Genomic DNA, 26,911 nt, shown 5'->3' on the forward strand with positions numbered 1-26,911 from the left:
GATAAAAGAATCTTCAAAATGCTTGTTTCAACTGCAGTTGAATTATTTTTACTGTGCCAAAATACCACCTTCTAGCCGATTTGTCAATCAAAAATGATTATTTTTTAATGACTGCAATAAAACAGATCTGTGTCTTTAACAACTAATTTTGATTAACTGTCCACAACAATTTTAACTGTAGTGAACACATTTTGACCGGAGTAATGATACTTTTAAGTACTGTGGTTAAATGAATGGCAGTGGCTAGGTAGCCGGTTCCGGCTACCTAGACTAAAGGTCTACGTAGCCGGCTCTATATATACATATCATATATGAACATGTAAGTAAAGGTAGTCGGCTTTAATAAACTGTATCTATAAAGGATTATAAGGATCATTAAATTAGTTAAATAAAATACATTTCTTCTGATTTATTATTAATTGTTTGTGGTTTACCTGTTTATTTTGCCGTATTTACGCACTCATATCGGCGAACATTTTGTTATGTTAGAATGTACTCGATACATATTCGAGATACAGCGATTCATTCCTAAAAGAAAACAAAACAAACAGTTTTAAAAAGGCAAAACAAAGAGCATCATCGTATATTAAATGATGCGACTCTACTGAACATAACGACGTTGGATTATTTCGTGTGCCTTTTTTAAGTGAAAATTTTAAGTGATCATTACTTTCGCACTTCTATGTGCGTCTTTAATTAATTATCTAATTACTTACTAATTTCTTCTCCGATTTGTCTACAATTCAATGATCTTTATTGGTTCTAATTGTTTGTTTGAACATATGAGCTCTTTATTCTAAGGTAGCGTGATAAATGTGAAATGTAAAATTACATAATTACATGTATATATCAAAAGACCTAATTCTAAAGGATCGCCGACAATTGAAATCATCTATCAAAACTGGTGTATTTTTTAACATTTATAACAAACTACAAAAATTCATTTAAAATTTTACTTTTAATTATAAACATGCCATTTAAACACGCCGATGACGATAACGACACTTTGATCATTTGTTGATAACATAACAAAATATCGGCCGATATGATACGAGTGCATAAATACGGCGAAATAAACAGGTAAATCACAAATAGTAAATAATAAGTCACAAAAAAATGTAATTGATTTAACTAATATAATGATCCTTTATAACAAAATTTATTAAAGCCGGCTACCCTGACTTACGTGTTAATATATGATATGTATATATATAGAGCCGGCTACCTAGACCTTTAGTCCAGGTAGCCGGAACCGGCTACGTAGACCTTTGGTCTAGGTAGCCGGAACCGGCTACCTAGCCACTGCCCAAATGAATATTAAGATAATATTGTGTAGATTCCTAGTTTGGCCAGTGGTTGATTTTAACTGCAGTTTAAAATGCATTTTCACCACAGTTGAAATGATTTTCATTGCAGTTAAAATATATTTTCACTGTGATAAAATGTATATTCAGTGCAGTAAAAATGTATTTTGACTGTGGTAAAAAATATTTTTCTTTACGCACATTATAGAACGGTACTATGCAGAGAATAGTGTCGACTATATGCGCATGCGCAATTGTAACAGATAAACATCCGGAAAAACTGGGTGTAGCAAACAGGTATTTATTTTTTCAAAGTGCAATAATAACATTTGATTTTTCCGCAGACATCGTCTAGGTGCTGAACATATTTATTAATGCGATACTATTCTTTGATTAAACTCAGTCCAAATTCACACTTTGTTGTTAAAAATTATCTGATTTTTTTTTTTTAAGAAACTGTCAAACTCGAGTTTCAATCTTTCTATCTAATAATAGATGGGCTCGATTCATACAACACCGGGCTATTCCAATCACGTGATCAGTTCACTGAAAGATGCTATGATGTTTTTCGTCAGGTTATCCATCATTTCCCTCGTTCGTCGAACTAATCCGACGCCTACACTACAGTTTGTTTTATATTGCGACGGTCAAACTGTAACTTAAAAAGCAGCCACTCAGTGACAGTAAGCTTGTCTAGTCCCTTGTTAGTCCAAATAATACCTAGGACGTTTCGGGACAGCTTGATATCTTTTGACTGTCTCAATCCATCCAAACTAACTAGTCTAAATAATGAGACCTCGGGTTGACCGCTTTTACATTTTGATATTTTACGTTGTCTACCTCAGAGGCGGATATCGACAAGTAAAACAAATATAACGATATTCAACTCTCCAGTACAATTATTTGGACTATGTCCAAACTTATTCTGCATATTTCTGTTAGGAAATCACCAATTATAATCTGTTGGGAATGTTTCTGGTACATGTACAAAGTATTTGTTATGATTACATCTCTGATAATGAATTTATGTTGACATTAAAGCATAAACATGCCTCGCTGACATTTTATGAATGTATATTTTGTGTTTTATTTCTGTAATTTATTGTCGTATTGGCAGTCAGCTGTTATTGAAACCGGTGTCAGGGTAGATAACTGCTCACCTGTCACATCATATTGTCAAAGATTTATGTCTCTTATTTAAAATTATGAATTGAATTTAACCCATATGAAGTTTCAACATGAATATTAACATGAATATTAAACATTAATGTCTTTAATTCATTAAAGCAAGTTATTAGTCTGACTTTTTTGAATTTTTTAAAGTCTTCATTTTCCTGAAAGTAAAATGCAGATACAGGTAAGGCTTAGAGTAGACTAGCTCCTAGACTATGATATATCTTTTTACATTTTTATGATTGAATGTAGTGAACTGAGCCAGTCTATATCCTATGTCCAATATCATAGTCTAGTACAATCCGAAAATTCACAAACCTCTTTTTAGGTTTGTTATCAATCAATGTCAAGAACTGACCACAGCCTAACTGATAGAGATCAGTGGTTTACTGCCACATGTTTATGCAATTCATTGAGACCATCTGGTAGCTGCAGGGGTCAGCTGAGTTGAAATTTTATCAGAAATGAATTTTCATTTCTCTGCATTGGTACTTGCAGTTAGATTGGAAAATCTGAAAAATACATATTCCTATGGCTTGTCATAGAATGGACATAACTTATAAGGAATTAAACTGTAATTGAACAATAAAGGAGTAGAACAGATGTGTTTTTTCCCTGAACTGGTAGCGGAAAAAGTTAGCTTTTGCGATATTTTTGTTAAAACCTTGAACATTAATAGACGGAATGCACATATTATAATATAGTGGTATCACATCTTGGTGCATGAATGAATATCCAGGTTCAGGGACTGAATAATGCATATTGAAGGACAGTGAAACACAAGTACAGGCACATAAATCTGCAATCTTGCTCTGAGAATATTCGGACAGAATGCTTTCATTTCTTGTTATCCTGTATTCTATTAGTAATAGAAGGTCTCTGCCTTTTCTGAGGAATTTTTAGCTTTAAAAATCTATATTTAAATACATGAAAGCACATTTTTTTACATCAAAATTGGTATTTCTGCAGATAGAAATGTCTCAAAGTTAGATATACATTTAAGCTTGTAATTCTTGTGTTTCTTATTTGTGCAAGTTTCGCATGTTGCAAACTTATATAATATTCTTAAGTTAACTCCAGTTAGTTTACTACTACTATACAAATCAAGAAAATCCCATACTTGTATAATCTTTAGTAAAGATTAGCAGAGCCAAATGTTTCAAAATAAAAATTAATTGATTTGTGAAAAATATAATGTTAAATAGAGACATGTGGTTTCAAAGTGTTTTGGTTTTGAAAAGCTAACTCTACATATTAACAATTAGTTATATATCTCTTATAAGGTATATGCATTTCTTCAATTAATCGCGTAGTGTAGAGAGGACTGGAGATGGTTGAAAATCTTATGTATACTATAAAGTAACATTATTTGAAATTTTAAGCGCTGGTTATCACATCTTATAAGACCACTTTATTTGCTATTTAGTTTAAATAATAGTACAGTTTTATTCATGGAAGCTTGTTCAATTTAGCAAATACTTCATTTTAACGTTAAAAATGTTTAATACTCTAAATACAAGTAAGCATTTGATATTTCGCATAAAATATATAACATTAGGAGTTAACATTATAACTCCGCCCTTTCATTTGAAAAAATGCCACATGCCAAATGCAAAATAATTAATGCCAAATGCTAAATCTTAAACATTGAGTCATAATTGTCAAATGCGATGGCAAAACAATACTGTGGAAGGACGGTGCGCCATGCTAATTGCGAAATGACATATAATTTAATAAAAATGGCATTTAGCATTAAATAATATGTATTTAGCATGAAGTTATTGGTATTTAGCATTAAAATTGACATTTGGCAATTAGCATGACGAACCGGCCCTCCATACAAAGCTGAATGCTATCATGCATTGTCCGATGCTGGCATGACATGGTAGAACATGCTTCAAATCAGACTCATAAAACATGATGCAGATCTTTATTTCATAAAATCAATGGACAATTAGCATTATCTTTCAGCATTATAAACATTAAATATTTGAAATTTTCGCATTTATTATGAGAGTAAGAAAATTGTATTTAACGATTAGCATTAGATATCTGGTAGTAAGAATGGTGCACTAGCCTTCCATATATGCATTGACCTTCTATAGTTTTGTTATATATCAATCTTTGTTAAGAAAATAAAACGTCTTTTTTGTTTGGTGCTGCAGTGACTGCAGTACGGTGCTTGGTCACTGAATAGAAATCATTTTATGCTGACACTTGTATTTCTTTTAATTTTGGTACAGTTTTCTCAAAATTTTGTCTACACCGGTATCTACTGGCTTTCCAATGGGACAACAAGTCTCGGTTTTATTAACACCTTTGAAAAGTTTTATATGGTAGCGATCATAATCTTCTTTTTTGCCACATATTATACAGAGCAGTTTCTTTTTCGTTTGAATAAACTTGAACTCAACATATCTTTTAAAATGTGCCTTTGACAATGACATGCAGTAAGAAACTTTTAAAATCCATTCTTCAGTTTCAGAATTTTAATGATTAGAATAATCCTTTAAATAAGATAAACATATTATTGTTAATAAATATATCTGCAAGATAAACCATCAAGATTTCAAAAGTAGCAAAATGGTTTATTCTAGATGAGAATGGTTCTTCAACTATCACCATTAAAAATCAGTTAGGTAAACAGATTTATGATCAGCAGCACAACACTTGACCACTAGCATGATGTACCAAATTATCCATGGGTAATCTAATAGCCATAGGTGCCAATCATCCCTCTGAGAGCATTTCGGATTGTACTAGACTGATAATTTCAACATCAGTCCTGTGTGAAAATCTCTAAAATAGACTGGCTTTTGTCTCTACGAAATTGAATTTATAAAAAAGGGATAATTTCAACATCAGTCCTGTGTGAAAATCTCTAAAATAGACTGGCTTTTGTCTCTACGAAATTGAATTTATAAAAAAGGGATAAATATAGAAATATAGTTATTATCAGTCTAGTGGCTAGTCTAGGCTTAGAGGGATGACAACTATAAAATATCAGGTCATAAAATAAGTCATCCTGATTAGTCAAATGAGTAAGACTAGTCCCTCGTGTACCGAATTGATGTGCACACAATGTACAAAGCAGGCAAAATCTGTGTACTGGGCAAAATCGGGGTACTACTCTTCCATAATTGTAATCATTTAAACGCCACAAACAAAGATTGTTTGTAGAAAACAAAAGAAAATTGGGCCAAATACTGTGAAATATTTTTTGTTCGCGCAGGACGAATTTTCACGTATTTCGCGCTACGAACAATGTGTGAATTTAAAACCGCGCTATTATTTAGCCATTAAGAATATAGTTATCTGAAATGATTTCTAGTCCAAAATATATTATATAGGTATGTTATGGGACTCGTGTATTTCAAATTTTCTCAGAACGTCACTGTTTATCGGCATTTAATCAAAGCTTGTCTTGATAGGAATTTATTTGTTTCTACCAAAATGGATTATGAAAATGAATTATTTATATTAATTAGTTAATTGGTTGTTCTTTACGGACGCTTCAGTTACTTACGCTAGTTTTATATTGTTGTCATCGTCTTGCAACTGTTACGAAATATTTATCATTTAATCTTTGACAGAAAACTATGTAAGTATTTGAATTTATGTGTATAAATTCATTTGTCGTCCGCAAATTTCAAGTTTGTCACACTGCGTTATTGAATGTAACAGCGCAACTTCGTAATTATTCGTACCTGTCATTGTTATTTCAGGGTAATTGGACAAACACCATTCATAGTAAGGCTTCAAACCCCTTTTATTTTAATAGACCTTTTGACACTCTTTCACACTTGACCTAACCATAGTGTCAGTCAACAACAATTATCAGTTGGACTGTCGTACTGTTTTTTATCAAGGTCACAAACGGTTTCTTAACCATAGTGTCAATTAACAACAATTATCAGTTGGACTGCCACATTATTTAATCAAGGTCATAAATGGGCCACTTTTATTGGCAGGCGGTACATGATAGTGACACATGCGATGCTGGCGATTTGTGAAAAAAAATGAAAATGCGTGAATTTAAACCCGCGTGAAACAGTCCTTTTTGCTGTTTGCGCGAAATTTCATGCCAGCGAGTTTAAATGATTTCACAGTATGAAATAAAGGGAACTCAGGGTTCAGATTTAGACCAGCATACAAGCTAATGCTAGTGGAATTTTAAAATAGCTAGTGGGTTTGAATGTACTAGCTAATTTCAGCTAGTCAATAATATTACAAGCAAATGTCTCCAGAGCTTTAATAAACTTTAATTGTTTTGAAGGTACACATTTTTCTTCATGAAAGGAATGTTATCATTTATGTTTATATTTTATTGTTCAACAAAAATGGCACAAGCTATTTTAAGCTGATAGAAAACAAATTTGTTTGTGACTGGCTACTAACAGAGATCAATCAGTAAGTTTTGACCAGTAAAATATTAATAGAGGAATTAAGTATTATTAACTTTAGCCGGTAGCTTTTCATTTTAGCTAGTGATCAAAAAGGGCACTAGCTAATTTCAGCTAGTACAAACTATTGTTAAATTTGACCCCTGGGGAACTTTAGGAAAGTGTGAGCACTATTGATTTAAAACTAAATGATAACAACAGGAGTGAAAAGCAAGGTTATGGTGAAGTATGTTCATTGTTACAAACAGCAGCATTGAACTGCTCAAGGATTGGAAGGAAGGGAATGTCTGGAGGAAGATTATTCCGTTGGAAAAAAAAGAGTAATGTATAATACTAGTTAGTGGTTGTAGAGATGTCAGCAGATGATAATGGTGTGACTGCCTTGTTAGGGGGATGAGGTATAATATGTGATCTTCCATGGAAATAGCAGCCAGTTGACCTGAGATTTTATACATAAGAGAGAGTTGGGAGTCCATGTGCCAGAGATCTAACCTATGCCAGGGGTTCCACTAGACCTGGAAACCCATGGGTCCCAGGACCCTTGGGTCGAAATTTTGAAGGGTCCTTTTCCAAAATACAGGAGCCCTGCCCCAACATGTTGATATTATTCACTAAATTTTTTTATATAGTAATATGCAGCTGGTAATACAATAATATTAACCAAAAGTTGTTTTATTAATATTTATTTCATAATAAACATTAAAGGGCTTATTCAGTTTTAAGTAATAAACTATTACAAGAATGGTGGGTGGGGTTTGATGCCTTTGCATGTTTTATTATAAAAAATGCGTCAAAATATTAGCTGCTTTTGCAACAGTTGTCATATTTTTCTTAAATGCAGACTCCCGTTAGAAAGGACAAATATATGTCCGAAAATCATGGTCACAGAAACATGACAAATATGGAAAACGAAAGTTAAGACTTAAAGCCATGATAAAATACATGTTTTTAGCTCCACTATTCTACTCGTCCCAGTGTCAGCGTGTCACTTCTTTGGATAAAGTTTTTCGGCAACCTTTGTATTTCTGTCATATCTTTATTACTATTGCTTGTATCTTACTGTAACTTCACATAAACATTGTCCAGCATACAAACAAAGTAAGTGCAGGGGCTGGGCCTATTATACCCAAGGTCAAAGTCACTAAGGTGTTATACTTTAACTTGGGTTATTTTTAAGGTTAAAGTTTTTCGACAACTTTTGTGTTTCTGTCAGATCTTTGTTACAATTGCTTATATGTTACTGTTACTTCACATAAACCTTGTCCAGTATACAAACAGAGTATATGCAGGGACTGGGCCTATTATAACCAAGGTCAAGGTCACCAGCCAGGGCACAAGACAACTTTTGGGGACAGGTACCCATACCCTCAGGAAGGGGAATTTTTCGTCGTTTTAAGACTAAAAGGGGAAGTTTTTAGCCATATAGATGTTACTACTTTTCACACTTATTAATACTTTTTTCAGTCATTTCTAACTAATGTAACTCTATTGCAGCAGTAACCTTCCTTAGAGGCACTATGATATCACTTGAAAGGAGAGTTCATATCTAGTTGTGTCAAACAACCTATTATCAGGGGAATTTTCTTGTCTGAGAAAGGGGAAAAAACATACTATTTTATGAGGGGAATGGGGCCCATATTCAGCCCCAAAAACGACCAAACGAGTGCCCTGCCAGCTTGTTGTACTTGGAATTATTTTCATGTTAAATTTTTCCGAAAGCTTCGTTTATAGACATATCTTTGGTACTTTAAAAAATAATGACTTGAAACTAAAAAATTTCTTTATAATCATCAGCTGCTTGTGTGGTTACAGTCCCCATAACTCTTATTATATTTTTGACAGAATTATGCCCCTTTCATACTTTAAAGTTTTTTTTTGGCAATCTTTGCTTTCTAGATATGACTTATACAATATAAGATAATGACTTAAAACTTAAAATGTATCTTTATTATCATCATCCGCAGGTGTGCAATCCACATAACACTGATTTGTATTTTTGACCAAATTTTGGCCCTTTCGTTTTTAAATAATTTTTTTTAATTGAGACAAATTCATTTTACTGTCAAATCGCCGAATAGTGGAGCGTGCTATCTTACGGACAGCTCTTGTTAATTTATTTTCTTTCATCACAGCTATTAAAAACTTACCATTTCTGCTTATTTAAAGCACTTTCCCCCCAAACTAAGACTCGGTAATGATAAAAAAATTGATATATCATAATGACTGACCACTCATAAAATCGTATCAAGCATGAATAAAAATTTACGGTAATATATATAATTTGTATATGCCGGAAAATGTTAAAATTTCCCACCCCTATTCTCCGTAGGACAAAAGTTGAACTTTTGCCTAGTGTTTTGATGAATTACTCACTAAAAGGTTAAGCTGCAAGATATAAATAAATTAAACAGAGTGAAAACGATCCTTTCTTACAGTGATTTTGTTATGAATAACGCCAAATGAATACAACACTCACAGAAATTATTATATGAGCCATGCCATGGGAAAACCAACATAGTGGCTTTACGACCAGCATGGATCCAGACCAGCCTGCGCATCTGCGCAGTCTGGTCAGGATCCACGCTGGTCGCTTTCAAAGCCTATTGTAATAAGAGAAACCGTTAGCAAACAGCATGGATCCTGACCAGACTGCGTGGATGCGCAGGCTGGTCTGGATCCATGCTGGTCGCAAATGCACTATGTTGGTTTTCTCATGGCGCAGCTCAATTATATCCAGGATAAATCTTTAATCTAGATGATTCAGAGATACCAGTTTTTGCTACACATTTTATTGGAAAAAGTAAATAACAGAGAAACACCAAAAAAATCGGCCACAAATGATCTTGATAATTTATATTACTTTATAATAAACCCTTTTTAGTTTGTAACAATATTTAGGGCAGTAGTTCAGATTTATATTTTCTACATGTTTCATAACTATTACAAGATTCACAAACAATTCCTTCTGCTAATGTTGGTTAAATTACTAGTAAGTAGAAATATGAAAAAGTCTGATGCCAGGATTGACAGCCTACAAGAAATTATAATTGAAGTAAACCAAAATACGGTTTAATGATCCAGGTAGGTTGGTACCAGTGCTCAAACTACATTCCTATATAAATTCCAACAGAGCAGTAGAATTCCCATTCATTTTATGTTCAAAGGTCAAATCCGTGATTTTATATCCCCATCATGGAATAGCTGTTATGGTCAAAACCACTGATTGGGGCCAGTACATGATTTCATACTCAGTATTCATTGAAGATGATGTTGATTGATTATTAAGTGTACATGTATCTCATTATCCACTTCAGATGTAAGATACTAATTGTGAGAATTTGTGACAACTTTTTTTGTATGTCTTAAGCTATAAAATTTAATTTTTGACCTCATTGGGTATGAGAATAAAGCATAGTATTACACAGAAATACTGTGAAATCGATAATGTTTGTGGGGGACTAATTTTCGTGGATTTCATAATTGAATCAATCCATGAAATTTAATCCCTAAACGAACATGTAAAATTCCCATTAATTTAGTGTTTAGACATTGAAATCCATGAATTTGTGTCCCCACGAAATTGTCATTTTAACCAAAACCACGAAATTTCATGCCCACGAAATTAAATGATTTCAGTGTGTTTTTACCTGCCTTTGATATACATTTTGGTATTTGATCAGTCTGTTTTGTATACTTCAACTTGTCATTTTGAGTCTTTTTTCAACTCTTTCCAAAGCAGGTGATTGATAATTTATAGATATAGTCATACTTCTTTTTATTTACATTATACAAGGTTTACATAATTTTTTATACCACTAAGTAAATAGCTATGAAATAGCAATCATTTGAGGAGGACAAAAAAATAATATTCATTGATTTTATAGCTGTGTCAATCCATGTTTACTTAATAAATCCCAATAAGCAAGTAAAATCACTTCAATTTTTAGTTGGGGCCTCCATGGCCCGAGCGGTTAAGGTTGCTGACTTCAAATCACCTGCCCCTCACTGATGTGGGTTCGAGCTCCACTCGGGGCATTGAATTCTTCATGTGAGGAAGCCATCCGACTGGCTTACGGAAGGTCAGTGGTTCTACCCTGGTGCCCGCTTGTGATGAAATAATGCATGGAGGGGCACCTGGTGTCCTGGAAACCACCATATGATCTATATTTGTGCCAGTACGACATTAAACCTTACAAAAAACAAACAAACAGCTTTGTCTGCACTGTTCTACATCTGAACTGCTAAGAGAAGACAATGAAACTTGGCATGTATGTTCTTCAAACTTTCTTTGTTTCCCAGCTTGTTGAGACAAGACAATTTAACCAGCTGGCTATCTTTAAAATTTGGAATTTTTTGTCAACAGGAATGGTTTTGTTGTATATTATACTTAATCAAGGTTTTCTTAGAAGTTTTACACTTCGTTGACTAAAACATGATCGAATAAGCTTCTACAATAGCTTGCTTGTGAGAAACATTAATCATTATTTGAATTAGAATAATAGATTCATTCTAAAAGAATTCGACGTCATTTTTTAGGCAAAAAATGATATATAAAACAGGTCATGTTTCAGGCTAGTACCATTCATGAGCAAAATCAATATTGCTTTAAAAATCCTTTGTAAGTTTATTATAAAAGTTTTAAGTATGTGACAAGCTTATAAGATTAAGCTGTATACAATAAAGTATTTATACAATGTAAGTGCAATATAGCACAAGAATGAATTAATGACGAAAGATCAAATTTCGACATAATTCAGTTATACTTGACTGGACAAACATTGATGGAATTATAGAATTTTAAAAAAGTGTATTTTTGTAAGTTCTATTTTAGAAGTTACTTGACTATTTTATACCTAGTTAATCATGAGTGTACTTTTTTATAGACATACTGAAATATAACTGTAAAATGATACTTCCATTTTTATCTTATTTTCCATCAGGTGACTTATTATTAACTTATATGCAAGCTTAGTAGGTACAATGTACATGTACATGTCCAGTATACCTGCTGTAATGTGTTAATATATTAAAATAATATATTAATTCATATGTCAAGATGATAGATTTCAGCTGTAAGGGAATGACTATTCCTATGATATTTGTTCTATTCATGATGATAATCACTTTCTACAGTATCTTTGAAAAGCAGAATATGATCAGTATATGTATATTAATTATGTTTAGCCGTTAGTTTTTTGTGAAAGACGATCAGACAATAGAAATGCGCTTTTTCTTAAAGTTTACATTGTTAACTATGTGAAATTTATATACTACGTAAAATAAAATTAGCAGCTCAAAAAAACCTATTGATGAATTACCACATTTAGGGATGGATTTCAGATTTTAATATGTAGGCAAGTAGGTTGACAAATACAGTAAATATAGTATGGGACAGAAATGAGTGTGTTCAATGAATATTTTCATCTAAATTCATCCATACTGGATTACCTGAGGCAAAAAGACTAAGGTCGCAAGTTTAATTATAGGAAAACCTTGTTAACACTGTAGAGGGCACATTTTGTATTTGGCCATCATAAATCCCTGTCAGAATGTTCCAGGTAAAGTTGAAAACTGGCTTACCAGAGATCTCAAGTTACGTCAGATTATAAAAAAACATTGTTGACACTCTAGAGGCCACATTTTTTTTTACCTGATTTTCATAAAACTTCGTCAGAATGTCTCTATGAAATCTAGGTCAGTTGCAACACTGGGTTTTCTTTAAAACAAGTTCAGTTAATCATAGAAAAACATTTCTATCTCTCTACAATAATAAAACACTAGGTTAATAGGTCAACTTTGTAAATGATCTGTCTGATTTTCTTTGTTTGCTTTAATGGAATCTAGGCCAGATTAGATACTTGGTAATCTGGTGTAAAAGCTAGGTCAGCTGAGTGATACAATGCCTTGAGGGCCCTCTTCCTTATTGAAATTTTCCTTTAAAAGATATTACTTTTGCAATGTTACGAAATATTACACCCTAAACTTTGTTTGCCCATGAGCTTCCTTTTTTTTTGTTTGATTGCATATCACATGTATGACATTTCTCTAACATCACTGTGAGATATACCAGAAAATCTAGATCTATCAAACCTAGGCATGCCACATTGTTGTCTAGTTTCTGTTTTTAGTTTTCTTTTAAATTTACTCAGATTTTTAAGGTATAAAAGCCCTTTACTGTTGTAAAAAATCAAAACAGTATTGACTCTAGCATTTAACAAAGAATAGTTTTGTTTTTCTATATTAACAGATATCATTCCTTGTCGTATATTGAGTGGTGAAGAATGAGTTATCCTAAAGCTGAGGGAGAGAAGACAGGGGAACCAGGGGCACCAGTTGCTATGCAACCTATTCCTGGAGGTAAAGTTTTATTTCCTTTGTGTTTATATACTTGTTTCATTAAAAGTGATTTTAGTGACATTAAAATTTTGAATCTTAATTCTGGGTGAAGCTTCTGCAAAAGTAAAATTGTAAGCTTCTCTGGGAAAAATATTGCGCCTGTTAAGCAAATGAGCCGTGCCATGAGAAAACCAACATAGTGGGTATGCGACCAGCATGGATCCAGACCAGCCTGCGCATCCGCGCAGTCTGGTCAGGCTCCATGCTGTTCGCTTTTAAAGCCTATTGGAATTGGAGAAACTATTAGCGAACAGCATGGATCCTGACCAGACTGCGCGGATGCGCAGGCTGGTCTGGATCCATGCTGGTCGCATACCCACTATGTTGGTTTTCCCATGGCATGGCTCAAATTAATTTTGCAGCAGAAGTCGTGTTAACACAAACATATCAAGCTTATACTCCCTTAAATGCATATTTAGATGCTTAAATCCTTCTTTATTATAGACACAGTACTGAAAGGTCTTGTGTCAAAGACAAAGCGACCGTATCTTGAAACAGAAAGTAACAGAAGTTCAAAAATTCCCTCTCCAACCCCCAGAAAAAAAACCCCTCATATTTGATTAATTGTTTTATACAAATATTCTAGCATAAAATTGCTGTTATTGTCACTTTTTGGGGGTGTTTTAACAGGAGAGAAAACGTGTTTTAACAGAGAGATTATCACGCTACGTGCTGTTATAACACCTTTTTATATATGCACGTTTCGTGGCAAAGTGTAAACGTATTACGGCCCGAAAACGGATAACTCATAAGGAAATGACGTCAACGTGAAAAACAACGCAGACGTTCCCGCGCGTTTCTGGAAATTTACTGGCGTTGAAAGACAGTGCATTCATTTACTTGGTTTTTACGTGTTTTATGCTAGAATAGCGTTAGCGCATGTTATTTCGTGTTATAACATCTTCAGAATCCCTCAGGAATTGTTGGTACCCTCGCTCTACCGGGCTCGGGTACCAACCAGTCCCTCGGGATTCTGCAGATGTTATAACACGAAAAAACATGCATTATCCCTACAACAGCACTTGATACTGTGCAAGTCATTTTGTATGTACGCTACTTGTTCTGATGCAACTATACAAATGAGGTCAGTTATAGAATTTACAATTTATCCAATTTTTATTAAAAATGCCTGGTAAAGCAACAGTAGTTATAAGGCATTATCATATAGTTGCATGAAGTTTAGCTTAGAATTTCAATTTATAGCAGTTATTCAGTTGAATAAATAATTGTGAAATAAAACTAGATAATTTGTAACTTTTCAGGACCCCCAGGAGGACCACCAGGGGTTCCGGGAGCACCAGGAGGAGCAGGCTGGGCCGCGGCCCCTCAGGCACCAGTCAACTGTCCTCCAGGGTTAGAGTACCTGGCATCTGTAGATCAGCTCCTGGTCAAGCAGAAGGTTGAAGGATTAGAAGGTAATTTAACTGTTTAAGCCTGCTGGTGGCAAGTGATTCATATCCATGCAGGCGGATAATGGTCTGCACTGTTTGCTATTCAGTCAGTAAATTTTCAGTTGACACCCCTTTGAATGGTGCTGCCCAAATAGAATTATGGACTAGTCCATTTAAGAAATTTAGCAGGGTACAGATCTATAGAAATAAAACAGATTGGAAACTCTTGCAGGAATATAGAGCAACATTTCATGACATCCACATGAGATCTTGTTTAGCAATGCAATACACTTTATTTAATTAGTGTAGTTTATGCTAATTCATTTTAGCTCTATTGTGATAAAGGTTCAAGCTTATTTGAACCACTCTTGAGTCCGCTTCCTGGAAAAACCAGTACTGGTGTCATATGAGAAGGTGTGGTCATGACCCCAGTGGGGCTCAAACCCCCCCCCCCCCCCCCCAGGTTAGCGGCCTACAATTTAACCACTAGACCATGGCTTTACTTAATGAGCACCAAGGCATTCAATGTATTGATCAAAACGATGATTTTACTAGAAAATTGCCAGTTTCATTTCTTTGCTTTAGGATAATTTTTATGGTTCTTTAAACAGAATAAATTGAACATGAAACATCCAGACACTATTACAAAAGTAAAACTGTAATATTGATACTAGTAGAAAAGCAATACTTGCAGCCATTGCATTTGATTTAAATACATTTAACCCTTACCATGCTGGCGGCAAGTGATTCTGCCTTTGTGACCAGTGCAGACCAAGATCCTGCACATCTGTGCAGGCTGATCATGGTCTGCACTGTTCGCCATTCAGTCAGTATCTTTTTAGCTCACCTGTCACGAAGTGACAAGGTGAGCTATTGTGACCGCTTGATGTCCGTCGTGTGTTGTGCGTAGTGCGTCGTGCGTCAACAATTTCTAAAAAAATCTTCTTCTTGAAAACCACTTGGCAGAATTACACCAAACTTCACAGGAATGATCCTTGGGCGGCCCTCTTTCAAAATTGTTCAAAGAATTGAATTAAAAGCAGAACTCTGGTTGCCATGGCAACCGAAAGGAAAAACTTTAAAAATCTTCTTGTCCAAAACCACAGGGCCTATGGCTTTGATATCTAGTGTGTAGCATCATCTAGTGGTCCTCTACCAAAATTGTTCAAATTATCCCTCTAGGGTCAAATATGGCCCCGCCCCGGGGGTCACATGGTTTATATAGACTTATATAGGGAAAACTTTGAAAATCTTCTTGTACAAATCACATGGCCTAGGGCTTTGATATTTGGTATGTAGCATCATCTAGTGATCCTCTACCAAGATTATTCAAATTATCCCCCTAGGGTCAAATTTGGCCCTGCCCCGGGGTTCTCTAGTTTTACATAGACTTATATAGGAAAAAAAGTTTAAAAATCTTCTTGTCTGAAACCTCAACACTTACAACCTTTGATATTTGGTTTGTAGTATTGTCTTATGGTCCTCAACCAAAATTATTCAAATTGAACCCCTTGGGTGAAAAGAAGCCCTGCCCTGGGGGTCCCAAGTTTTATAGACTTATATAGGAAAAGCTTTAAAAATCTTCTTGTCTGAAACCATACGACCTAGGCTTTTGATATTTGGTATGATGCATTGTCCAGCAGTCCTCTACCAAAATTGTTCAAATTATGCCCCTGGGGTTAAAAGAGGCCCCGCCCTGGGGTCACTTAGTTATTATGTGAGTTATTTAGGAAAAATACTTAAAAAATCATCTGATCCTATTTCCAAGACTGTTTAATTATAATTACCTGATGACCCCAAGTAATATGACTGTCACTTGACTGTGACCTTGACCTACTGACCTACTTTCTTGATTTTTAGCTCACCTGTCACGTAGTGACAGGGTGAGCTTTTGTGATCGCCCTTTGTCCATCGTCCGTCCGTCCGTCCACAATTTCTTGTGAACAAGATAGAGACCACATTTTGCAAGCAGTTTTGATCAAAATTGTACAAAACTTGTATTGGCATGATATCTCAGTTCCTTTCGAAAACTGGCCAGATCTCATCATGGGTTCTAGAGTTACATGTATTGCCCCTTAAAGGGCCAGAATTTGCTATTTTTGTGCGTCAACAATTTCTTGTCTGCACGATAGTGGTTTCATTTATGATTTTATTTTAACCAAACTTGCACACAACTTGTATCACCATAAGATCTTGGTTCCTTTCTTGAAATGGCCAGATCTCGTTATGGGTTCTAGAGTTATGGCCCCTGAAGGGCCAAAATTAGCTATTTTGACCTTGTCTGCACAATAGCAGCTTTATTTATGATTTGGTTTTTAACAAACTTGCACACAACTTGTATCACCATAAGATCTCGGTTCCTTTCTTGAACTGGCCAGATTCCATTATGGCTTCCAGAGTTATGGCCCCTGAAAAGGTCAGAATTAGCTATTTTGACCTTGTCTGCAGAATAGCAGCTTCATTTATGATTTGAGTTTAATCAAACTTGCACAAAGCTTTTGTCACCATAAGGTCTTGGTTCCTTTCTTGAACTGGCCAGATTCCACTATGGGTTCCAGAGTTATGGCCCCTGAAAAGGCCAAAGTTAGCTATTTTGACTTTGTCTGCACAATAGCAGCTTCATTATGTCTCCCCCAGGAGACATATTGTTTTTGCCCTGTCCGTCCGTACGTCACACTTCATTTCCGAGCAATAACTGGAGAACCATTTGACCTAGAACCTTCAAACTTCATAGGGTTGTAGGGCTGCTGGAGTAGACGACCCCTATTGTTTTGGGGTCACTCCATCAAAGGTCAAGGTCACAGGGGCCTGAACATTGAAAACCATTTCCGATCAATAACTAGAGAACCACTTGACCCAGAATGTTGAAACTTAATAGGATGATTGCTCATGAAGAGTAGATGACCCCTATTGATTTTGGGGTCACTCCGTCAAAGGTCAAGGTCACAGGGGCCTGAACATTGAAAACCATTTCCGATCAATAACTAGAAAACCACTTGACCCAGAATGTTGAAACTTCATAGGATGATTGGTAATGAAGAGTAGATGACCCCTATTGATTTTGGGGTCACTCCGTCAAAGGTTAAGGTCACAGGGGCATGAACATTGAAAACCATTTCCAATCAATAACTAGAGAACCACCTGACCCAGAATGTTGAAACTTCATAGGATGATTGGTCATAAAGATTAGATGACCCTTATTGATTATGGGATCACTCCGTCAAAGGTCAAGGTCACAGGGGCCTGAACATTGAAAACCATTCCTGATCAATAACTAGAGAACCACTTGACCCAGAGTGTTGAAACTTCATAGGATGATTGTACATGCAAAGTAGATGACCCCTATTGATTTTGGGGTCACTCCATTAAAGGTCAAGACCACAGGGGCCTGAACATTGAAAACCATTTCCGGTCAGTAACTTGAGAACCACTTGACCCAGAATGTTGAAACTTAATAGGATGATTGGTCATAAAGAGTAGATGACCCCTAACGATTTTGGGGTCACTCTGTGAAAGGTCAAGGTCACAGGGGCCCGAACATTGAAAACCATTTCTGGTCAGTAACTTGAGAACCACTTGACCCAGAATGATGAAACTTCGTAGGATGATTGATCATGCAGAGTAGATGAACCCTAACGATTTTAGGGTCACTCTGTTAAAGGTCAAGACCACAGGGGCCTGAACATGGAAAACCATTTCCAATCAATAACTAGAAAACCACTTGACCCAGAATGTTGAAACTTCATAGGATGATTGGTAATGAAGAGTAGATGACCCCTATTGATTTTGGGGTCACTCCGTCAAAGGTTAAGGTCACAGGGGCATGAACATTGAAAACCATTTCCAATCAATAACTAGAGAACCACCTGACCCAGAATGTTGAAACTTGATAGGATGATTGGTCATAAAGATTAGATGACCCTTATTGATTATGGGATCACTCCGTCAAAGGTCAAGGTCACAGGGGCCTGAACATTGAAAACCATTCCTGATCAATAACTAGAGAACCATCTGACCCAGAGTGTTGAAACTTCATAGGATGATTGTACATGCAAAGTAGATGACCCCTATTGATTTTGGGGTCACTCCATTAAAGGTCAAGACCACAGGGGCCTGAACATTGAAAACCATTTCCGGTCAGTAACTTGAGAACCACTTGACCCAGAATGTTGAAACTTAATAGGATGATTGGTCATAAAGAGTAGATGACCCCTAACGATTTTGGGGTCACTCTGTGAAAGGTCAAGGTCACAGGGGCCCGAACATTGAAAACCATTTCTGGTCAGTAACTTGAGAACCACTTGACCCAGAATGATGAAACTTCGTAGGATGATTGATCATGCAGAGTAGATGAACCCTAACGATTTTAGGGTCACTCTGTTAAAGGTCAAGACCACAGGGGCCTGAACATGGAAAACCATTTCCAATCAATAACTTGAGAACCTCTCAACCCATTTGACCTAGAACCTTCAAACTTCATAGGGTTGTAGGGCTGCTGGAGTAGACGACCCCTATCGTTTTTGGGGTCACTCCATCAAAGGTCAAGGTCACAGGGGCCTGAACATTGAAAACCATTTCCGATCAATAACTAGAGAACCACTTGACCCAGAATGTTGAAACTTCATAGGATGATTGGTCATGAAGAGTAGATGACCTCTATTGGTTTTGGGGTCACTCCGTCAGAGGTCAAGGTCACAAGGGCCTGAACATTGAAAACCATTTCCAATCAATAACTAGAGAACCACCTGACCCAGAATGTTGAAACTTGATAGGATGATTGGTCATAAAGAGTAGATGACCCTTATTGATTATGGGATCACTCCGTCAAAGGTCAAGGTCACAGGGGTTTGAACATTGAAAACCATTTCTGATCAATAACTAGAGAACCACTTGACCCAGAGTGTTGAAACTTCATAGGATGATTGTACATGCAAAGTAGATGACCCCTATTGATTTTGGGGTCACTCCATTTAAGGTCAAGGTCACAGGGGCCTGAACATTGAAAACCATTTCCGGTCAGTAACTTGAGAACCACTTGACCCAGAATGTTGAAACTTAATAGGATGATTGGTTATAAAGAGTAGATGACCCCTAACGATTTTGGGATCACTCTGTGAAAGGTCAAGGTCACAGGGGCCTGAACATTGAAAACCATTTCTGGTCAGTAACTTGAGAACCACTTGACCCAGAATGATGAAACTTCGTAGGGTGATTGGTCATGCAGAGTAAATGAACCCTAACGATTTTAGGGTAACTCTGATAAAGGTCAAGGCCACAGGGGCCTGAACATGGAAAACCATTTCCAATCAATAACTTGAGAACCTCTCGACCCAGAATGTTGAAACTTCATAGGATGATTGTTCATGCAGAGTAAATGACCCTTATTGTTTTTGGGGTCACTCTGTTAAAGGTCAAGACCACAGGGGCCTGAACATTGATAACCAGTTCCGATCAATAACTTGAGAACCACTTGACCCAGAATGTTGAAACTTCATAGGATGATTGAACATGCAGAGTAGATGACCCCTATTGATTTTGCGGTCAGTCTATTAAAGGTCAAGGTCACAGTGGCCTGTTCATGTAAAATCATTTTTTGGAAATAACTTGAGAACCACTTGACCAACAATGTTGAAACTTAATAGGATGATTGGACATGCAGAGTAGATGACCCCTATTTATTTTGAGGTCACTTGATCAAAGGTCAAAGTCACAGGAGCCTGAACAGTGACTTGAGAACCACTAGGCCATGAGTGTTGAAATTTAGCGGGATGACTGGACATGCCAAGTAGATGATCCCTATTGCAGCCAACCATCAATGTCTCTTTGACTTTTGCGCCTGACCCCTATTTACTTCTTGCCTATAGGACTTTGCATTGGGGGAGACATGCACTTTTTAGCCCACCATCATCAGATGGTGGGCTATTAAAATCACTCTGCGTCCGTGGTCCGTCCGTCCGTCATTCCGTCCGTCCGTCCGTCCGTCCGTCCGTCCGTTAACAATTTCTCGTTATCGCATCTCCTCAGAAACTACTGGGGGGATTTTGACAAAACTTTGTCAGAATGATGTATTGGTACCCTAGTTGTGTCCCCCTGAAAATCAGACTGGTTCAACAATTTATGAGTGAGTTATGGCCCTTTGTTTATTTCTATAATTTATATAGATTTATATAGGGAAAAACTTTGAAAACCTTCTTGTCCAAAACCACAGAGCCTAGGGCTTTGATATTTGGTATGAAGCATCATCTAGTGGTCCTCTACCAAGATGATTCAAATTATTTCTCTGGGGTCAAATATGGCCCCGCCCTGGGGGTCACATGGTTTATAATGACTTATATACGGAAAAACTTTGAATAACCTCTTGTCCAAAACCACAGGGCCTAGGGCTTTGTGTTTTGTATGTGACATCATCTAGTGGTCTTCAACTAAGATTATTCAAATTATACCCCTAGGGTCAACTATGGCCCCGCCCTGGGGGTCATATGGTTTACATAGACTTATATAGGAAAAACTTCTTGTCCAAACCACAAAGCCTAGGGCTTTGATACTTGTAATGTAGCATCATCTAGTGGTTCTCTACCAAGTTTGTTCAAATTATCCTCCTAGGGTTAAAAATGGCCCCGCCCCGGGGGTCACATGGTTCATATAGACTTATACAGGGAAAAGCTTTTAAAATGTTCTTGTCAGTAACTACAACATTCAAACTTGGACCACATGTATATTTTTGAGTGGCAAGATGAACCTTGACATGAGATGACCTTGATTTTGACCTAGTGACCTACTTTCACATTTCTGTAGCTACAGCCTTCATATTTGGACCACATGCATAATTTTGTGCACTGGAAAAAACTTTGACCTTTATTTTGACCTAGTGACCTACTTTCACATTTTTGAAGGTACAGGCATCAAATTTTGACCATATGCATAGTTTCGTGTTTCAAAATGAAATTTGACATTGATTTTGACCTAGTGACCTACTTTCACATTTCTCTCAAGCTACAGCCTTCAGATTTGGACTACATGCATAGTTTTGTGTACCGAAAAAACTTTGACCTTGACATTGACCTAGTGACCTACTTCCACATTTTTGAATGTACAGGCTTCAGATTTGGACCACATGCATAGTTTTGTATTCTGAAATAAAATTTGACCTTGATTTTGACCTAGTGACCTACTTTTACATTTCTCAAGCTACAGCCTTCAAATTTGGACCACTTGCATAGTTTTGTGTACTGAAATGACCTTTGACCTTTACATTGACCTAGTGACCTACTTTCACATTTTTAAGGTACAGGCTTCAAATTTGGACCACATGCATAGTTTTGTATTCCGAAATAAAATTTGACCTTGATTTTGACCTAGTGACCTACTTTTACATTTCTCAAGCTACAGCCTTCAAATTTGGACCACATGCATAGTTTTTATGTACCGAAACAAACTTTGACCTTTACATTGACCTAGTGACCTACTTTCACATTTTTAAAGGTACAGGCTTCAAATTTGGACCACATGCATAGTTTTGTATTCCGAAGTAAAATTTGACCTGGATTTTGACCTAGTGACCTACTTTTACATTTCTCAAGCTACAGTCTTCAAATTTGGACCACTTGCATAGTTTTATGTACCGAAATGACATTTGACCTTAAGATTGACCTAGTGACCTACTTCCACTTTTCTGTAGCTACAGGCTTCAAATTTTAACCACATGCATAGTTTTGTGTACTGAAACAAACTTTGACCTTGACATTGACCTAGTGACCTACTTTCACATTTTTGAATGTACAGGCTTCAAATTTGGACCACATGCATAAATTTGTGTTGTGTACGGAAATGAAATTTGACCTTGAGCTAGTCAATAAGTCTTGAAATTTGGAACACTCAAAAATGGCACATTGGTGGGCGCCAAGATCACTCTGTGATCTCTTGTTTACAAAAGCATTTTCTAGTTTATGATTTAATTTTTAACCAAACTTGCACACAACTTGTATCACCATAAGATCTCAATTCCTTTTTATTCGCCCGAAGGGACATATTATGTTATCGCCTCGGTGGCTGTCTGTCTGTATGTCTGTTGGTTAGCAATTTCCCTTCCGCTCTGTAACTCTTGAACCCCTTAAAGGATTACACAAATGTTCACCTCATCGAAACATGACTTTTGCAGAGCGCATGTTTCGGATGGCTCACTTCAAGGTCAAGGTCACACTTAGGGGTCAAATGTCATATGACTTTGTTTTGTGTGTATATTGCTCTGCATTTGCGTCGATTGCAGTGCTCTTGTTTTTATTTGGCAGATCCTTCTTTTGTTCACTTACAATAATTTTTTAGCTCACCTGTCACAAAGTGACAAGGTGAGCTTTTGTGATCGCGTGGTGTCCGTCGTCCATCGTCCGTGCCGTGCGTGCGTGCGTCCGTTTGTCCGTAAACTTTTGCTTGTGACCACTCTAGAGGTCACATTTTTCATGGGATCTTTATGAAAGTTGGTCAGAATGTTCATCTTGATGATATCTAGGTCAAGTTCGAAACTGGGTCACGTTCCGTCAAAAACTAGGTCAGTAGGTCTCAAAATAGAAAAACCTTGTGACCTCTCTAGAGGCCATATATTTCACAAGATCTTCATGAAAATTAATCAGAATGTTCATCTTGATGATATCTAGGTCAAGTTCGAAACTCGGTCACGTGCCTTCAAAAACTAGGTCAGTAGGTCTAAAAATAGAAAAACCTTGTGACCTCTCTAGAGGCCATATTTTTCATGGGATCTTCATGAAAGTTGGTCTGAATGTTCATCTTGATGATATCTAGGTCAATTTTGAAACTGGGTTACGTGCGGTCAAAAAGTAGGTCAGTTGGTCTAAAAATAGAAAAACCTTGTGACCTCTCTAGAGGCCATATATTTCATGAGATCTTCAAGAAAATTGGTGAGAATGTTCATCTTGATGATGTCTAGGTCAAGTTCGAAAGTGGGTCACGTGCTATCAAAAACTAGGTCAGTAGGTCAAATAATAGAAAAACCTTGTGACCTCTCTAGATGTCATAATTTTCATGGGATCTGTATAAAAGTTGGTCTGAATGTTCATCTTGATGATATCTAGGTCAAGTTCGAAAGTGGGTCACGTGCCATCAAAAACTAGGTCAGTAGGTCAGATAATAGAAAAACCTTGTGACCTTTCTAAAGGCCATATTTTTCATGGGATCTGTATGAAAATTGGCCTGAATGTTCATCTTGATGATATCTAGGTCAAGTTCGAAACAGGGTCATGTGCGGTCAAAAACTAGGTCAGTAGGTCTAAAAATAGAAAAACCTTGTGACCTCTCTAGAGGCCATACTTAAGAATGGATCTCCATAAAGGTTATTCAGAATGTTCACCTTGATGATATCTAGGTCAAGTTTGAAACTGGGTCAGGTGCGGTCAAAAACTAGGTCAGTAGGTCTAAAAATAGAAAAACCTTGTTACCTCTCTAGAAGCCATATATTTCATGAGATCTTCCTGAAAATTGGTCAGAATGTTCATCTTGATGATATCTAGGTCAAGTTTGAAACTGGGTCACGTGCCTTCAAAAACTAGGTCAGTAGGTCAAATAATAAAAAAACCTTGTGACCTCTCTAGAGGCCATATTTTTCATGGGATCTGTTTGAAAGTTGGTCTGAATGTTCATCTTGATGATATCTAGATCAAGTTCGAAAATGGGTCACGTGCCATCAAAAACTAGGTCAGTAGGTCAAATAATAGAAAAACCTTGTGACCTCTCTAAAGGCCATATTTTTCATGGGATCTGTATGAAAATTGGTCTGAATGTTCATCTTGATGATATCTAGGTCAAGTTCAAAACAGGGTCATGTGCGGTCAAAAACTAGGTCAGTAGGTCTAAAAATAGAAAAACCTTGTGACCTCTCTAGAGGCCATTCTTGTGGATGGATCTGCATAAAAATTGGTCAGAATGTTCACCTTAATGATATCTAGGTCAAGTTTGAAACTGGGTCACGTGCCTTATAAAACTAGGTCAGTAGGTCAAATAATAAAAAAACATTGTGACCTCTCTAGAGGCCATACTTTTCATGGGATCTGTATGAAAGTTGGTCTGAATGTTCATCTTGATGATGTCTAGGTCAAGTTTTAAACTGCGGTCAAAAACTAGGTCAGTAGGTCTAAAATTATTAAAATCTTTTGACCTCTCTAGAGGCCATATTTTTCAATGGATCTTCATTAAAATTGATCTGAATTTTCACCTTGATGATATCTAGGTAAAGTTCAAAACAGGGTCACGTACCTTCGAAAACTAGGTCAATAGGTCAAATAATAGAAAAACCTTGTGACCTCTCTAGAGACCATATTTTTCAATGGATCTTCATGAAAATTGGTCAGAATTTTTATCTTGATAATATCTAGGTCAAGTTCAAAACTGGGTCACATGAGCTCAAAAACTAGGTCACTATGTCAAATAATAGAAAAAACGACGTCATACTTAAAACTGGGTCATGTGGGAAGAGGTGAGCGATTCAGGACCATCATGGTCCTCTTGTTTAATTACTTCCCTTTTATGTTACTATAAATAGCTTATTTAGTAACTTTTTTATTATTGGCCGTAGGGAAAAACTGAGATCACTTTTCTGTGGTACAACATGGATGGTACCTCCAATTTTTAGGTGTATTTTGACATATCTGTACCTTGTAAGAATTTTTTTTTAATTTTGGTTAAATTCTTCCCTTTGTTGTTCCTGTCCTTTGGACTTAGATTTTTTTTCTGAGGACTTAGATTTATTTTTAATTTCTTCCCTTTGTTGTTCCTGTCCTTTGGGCTTCATCAGTAAAAATTTTGCTCCTAACCTCCTCTGATGTAATCAATTAGGCATGAAACTACTGGCCTGATTTGAAAATAATTTTATTTGAAGTAACTTTAAGAAAATTTCAACTATATTTTCTCATAATTCCTTTGATTAATCTTGATAATGATTTTTGACCTTCTTGTCCTTAAGTGCAATGATAACAGGTGAGCGATATAGGGCCATTTTGGCCCACTTATTAAGCTACAGCCTTGAAATTTTGACAACATACACAGTTTTGCACACAAATCGTAAAACTGAATTTCATTGACCATGAATGTGACCTACTGACTTTCATAATATTTTATCATCAGTTTGACATTTGAAACATGTAGCTCATATTACTCAGGTGAGCGATCCAGGGTCATCATGACCCTCTTGTTTGGTAAGCACTGATTCTGGTATGCCTGGTATGTGGCCTATGGAGATGATAAGGTCTGCGTATTGGCGATAAGGGCCAATACACAAGTCAGGACCATTGGTAGACTTGCTTCTGTTTATCATAATAAGCTACTGTATAGCTACTGTGCAGTAAATAAATTGCAGGTGATATTTCTCACCTTTATAGCAAATCAGTTCTCACCTTTATAACGAGTTTAGAAAGCTTGATTGAATTAGGGCTAAATAAACAAAGTGATAAGATACAACAGTGTTTTATCATATTTTTAATAAAGTAAGTTTTTTAACAATTACATCTCATTATTGCTGTTTTTTATTATCAAAAATATAAAAAATGCATTCAGGCACATAGCTTTTAGAAGTAATAAATTATTGTGTATTTTGAACAATGATATATCTTTATTGCTGGATTTATTATACATAAAAGAAAGTTAACATTATTTAGACAACACAAGAGGAATTAAGCATTTTTAATATATAACATCCTTCTGTCTATATACCTTCTTTATCTATTAAAAATGCAACTAAACGCTTCTTTAATTTCTAATAAAATCCAGCAATTATCTTTTTTTTATCGTTTTTATTTTGTTACTTTTGATAAAAAGATGATAATCATTGAATAAACAAACTTGTAATTTCTCTTATTAAGTTTTGAATAATTATTTTATAGTGAGAAATGCTTTGCTATAAGAGTTATAATTTAATTGGCCAGGACATTACTCAACATGACTGAGCAATCAAAATTAGTATCTTATCAGTTAAAATAATTTTGTGCACATGCTGAAAAAAGACTAAAAAAAACAACAGCATTTCAATTAATAAAATGCAAAACACAGGAAATAACCAATTTACCTGTAGGCAATAAAATTTATGATTCTCTGACAATAATTAGGCTACATGTCAAGTCTACAGGGGTTTTATGGACCCTTATCAGACTGGACCAGACAGGATCTTGTATATTGGGGATTAAAAAGTCTGGTATTTGGGGGGGGGGGGTCACTTATATAGGAGATTTTCTTTGCCTTTAAC

General features: G+C 36.0%; 1 protein-coding gene across 2 annotated transcripts in view; it reads left to right on the forward strand.

Moving 5' to 3' along the window:
* Positions 1-1,549: 1,549 nt before the first annotated feature.
* Positions 1,550-26,911, forward strand: part of LOC123554481 (phospholipid scramblase 1-like) — a 30,831-nt gene continuing 5,469 nt past the window's right edge. Inside the window, exons 1-3 of one of the 2 annotated variants that reach the window (XM_053547887.1) lie at positions 1,550-1,601; positions 13,128-13,237; positions 14,539-14,691. In XM_053547887.1, coding sequence (XP_053403862.1) covers positions 13,162-13,237; positions 14,539-14,691 — 229 coding nt within the window. In that variant the 5' untranslated portion in view covers positions 1,550-1,601; positions 13,128-13,161. Of the gene's footprint in view, positions 1,602-11,653; positions 11,696-13,127; positions 13,238-14,538; positions 14,692-26,911 lie in introns of those variants that run through there. The other variant, XM_053547888.1, reaches the window with a different exon arrangement.

Source organism: Mercenaria mercenaria, chromosome 7 (genome assembly GCF_021730395.1).
Source record: "Mercenaria mercenaria strain notata chromosome 7, MADL_Memer_1, whole genome shotgun sequence".
Taxonomy (NCBI): Eukaryota; Metazoa; Mollusca; class Bivalvia; order Venerida; family Veneridae; genus Mercenaria; species Mercenaria mercenaria.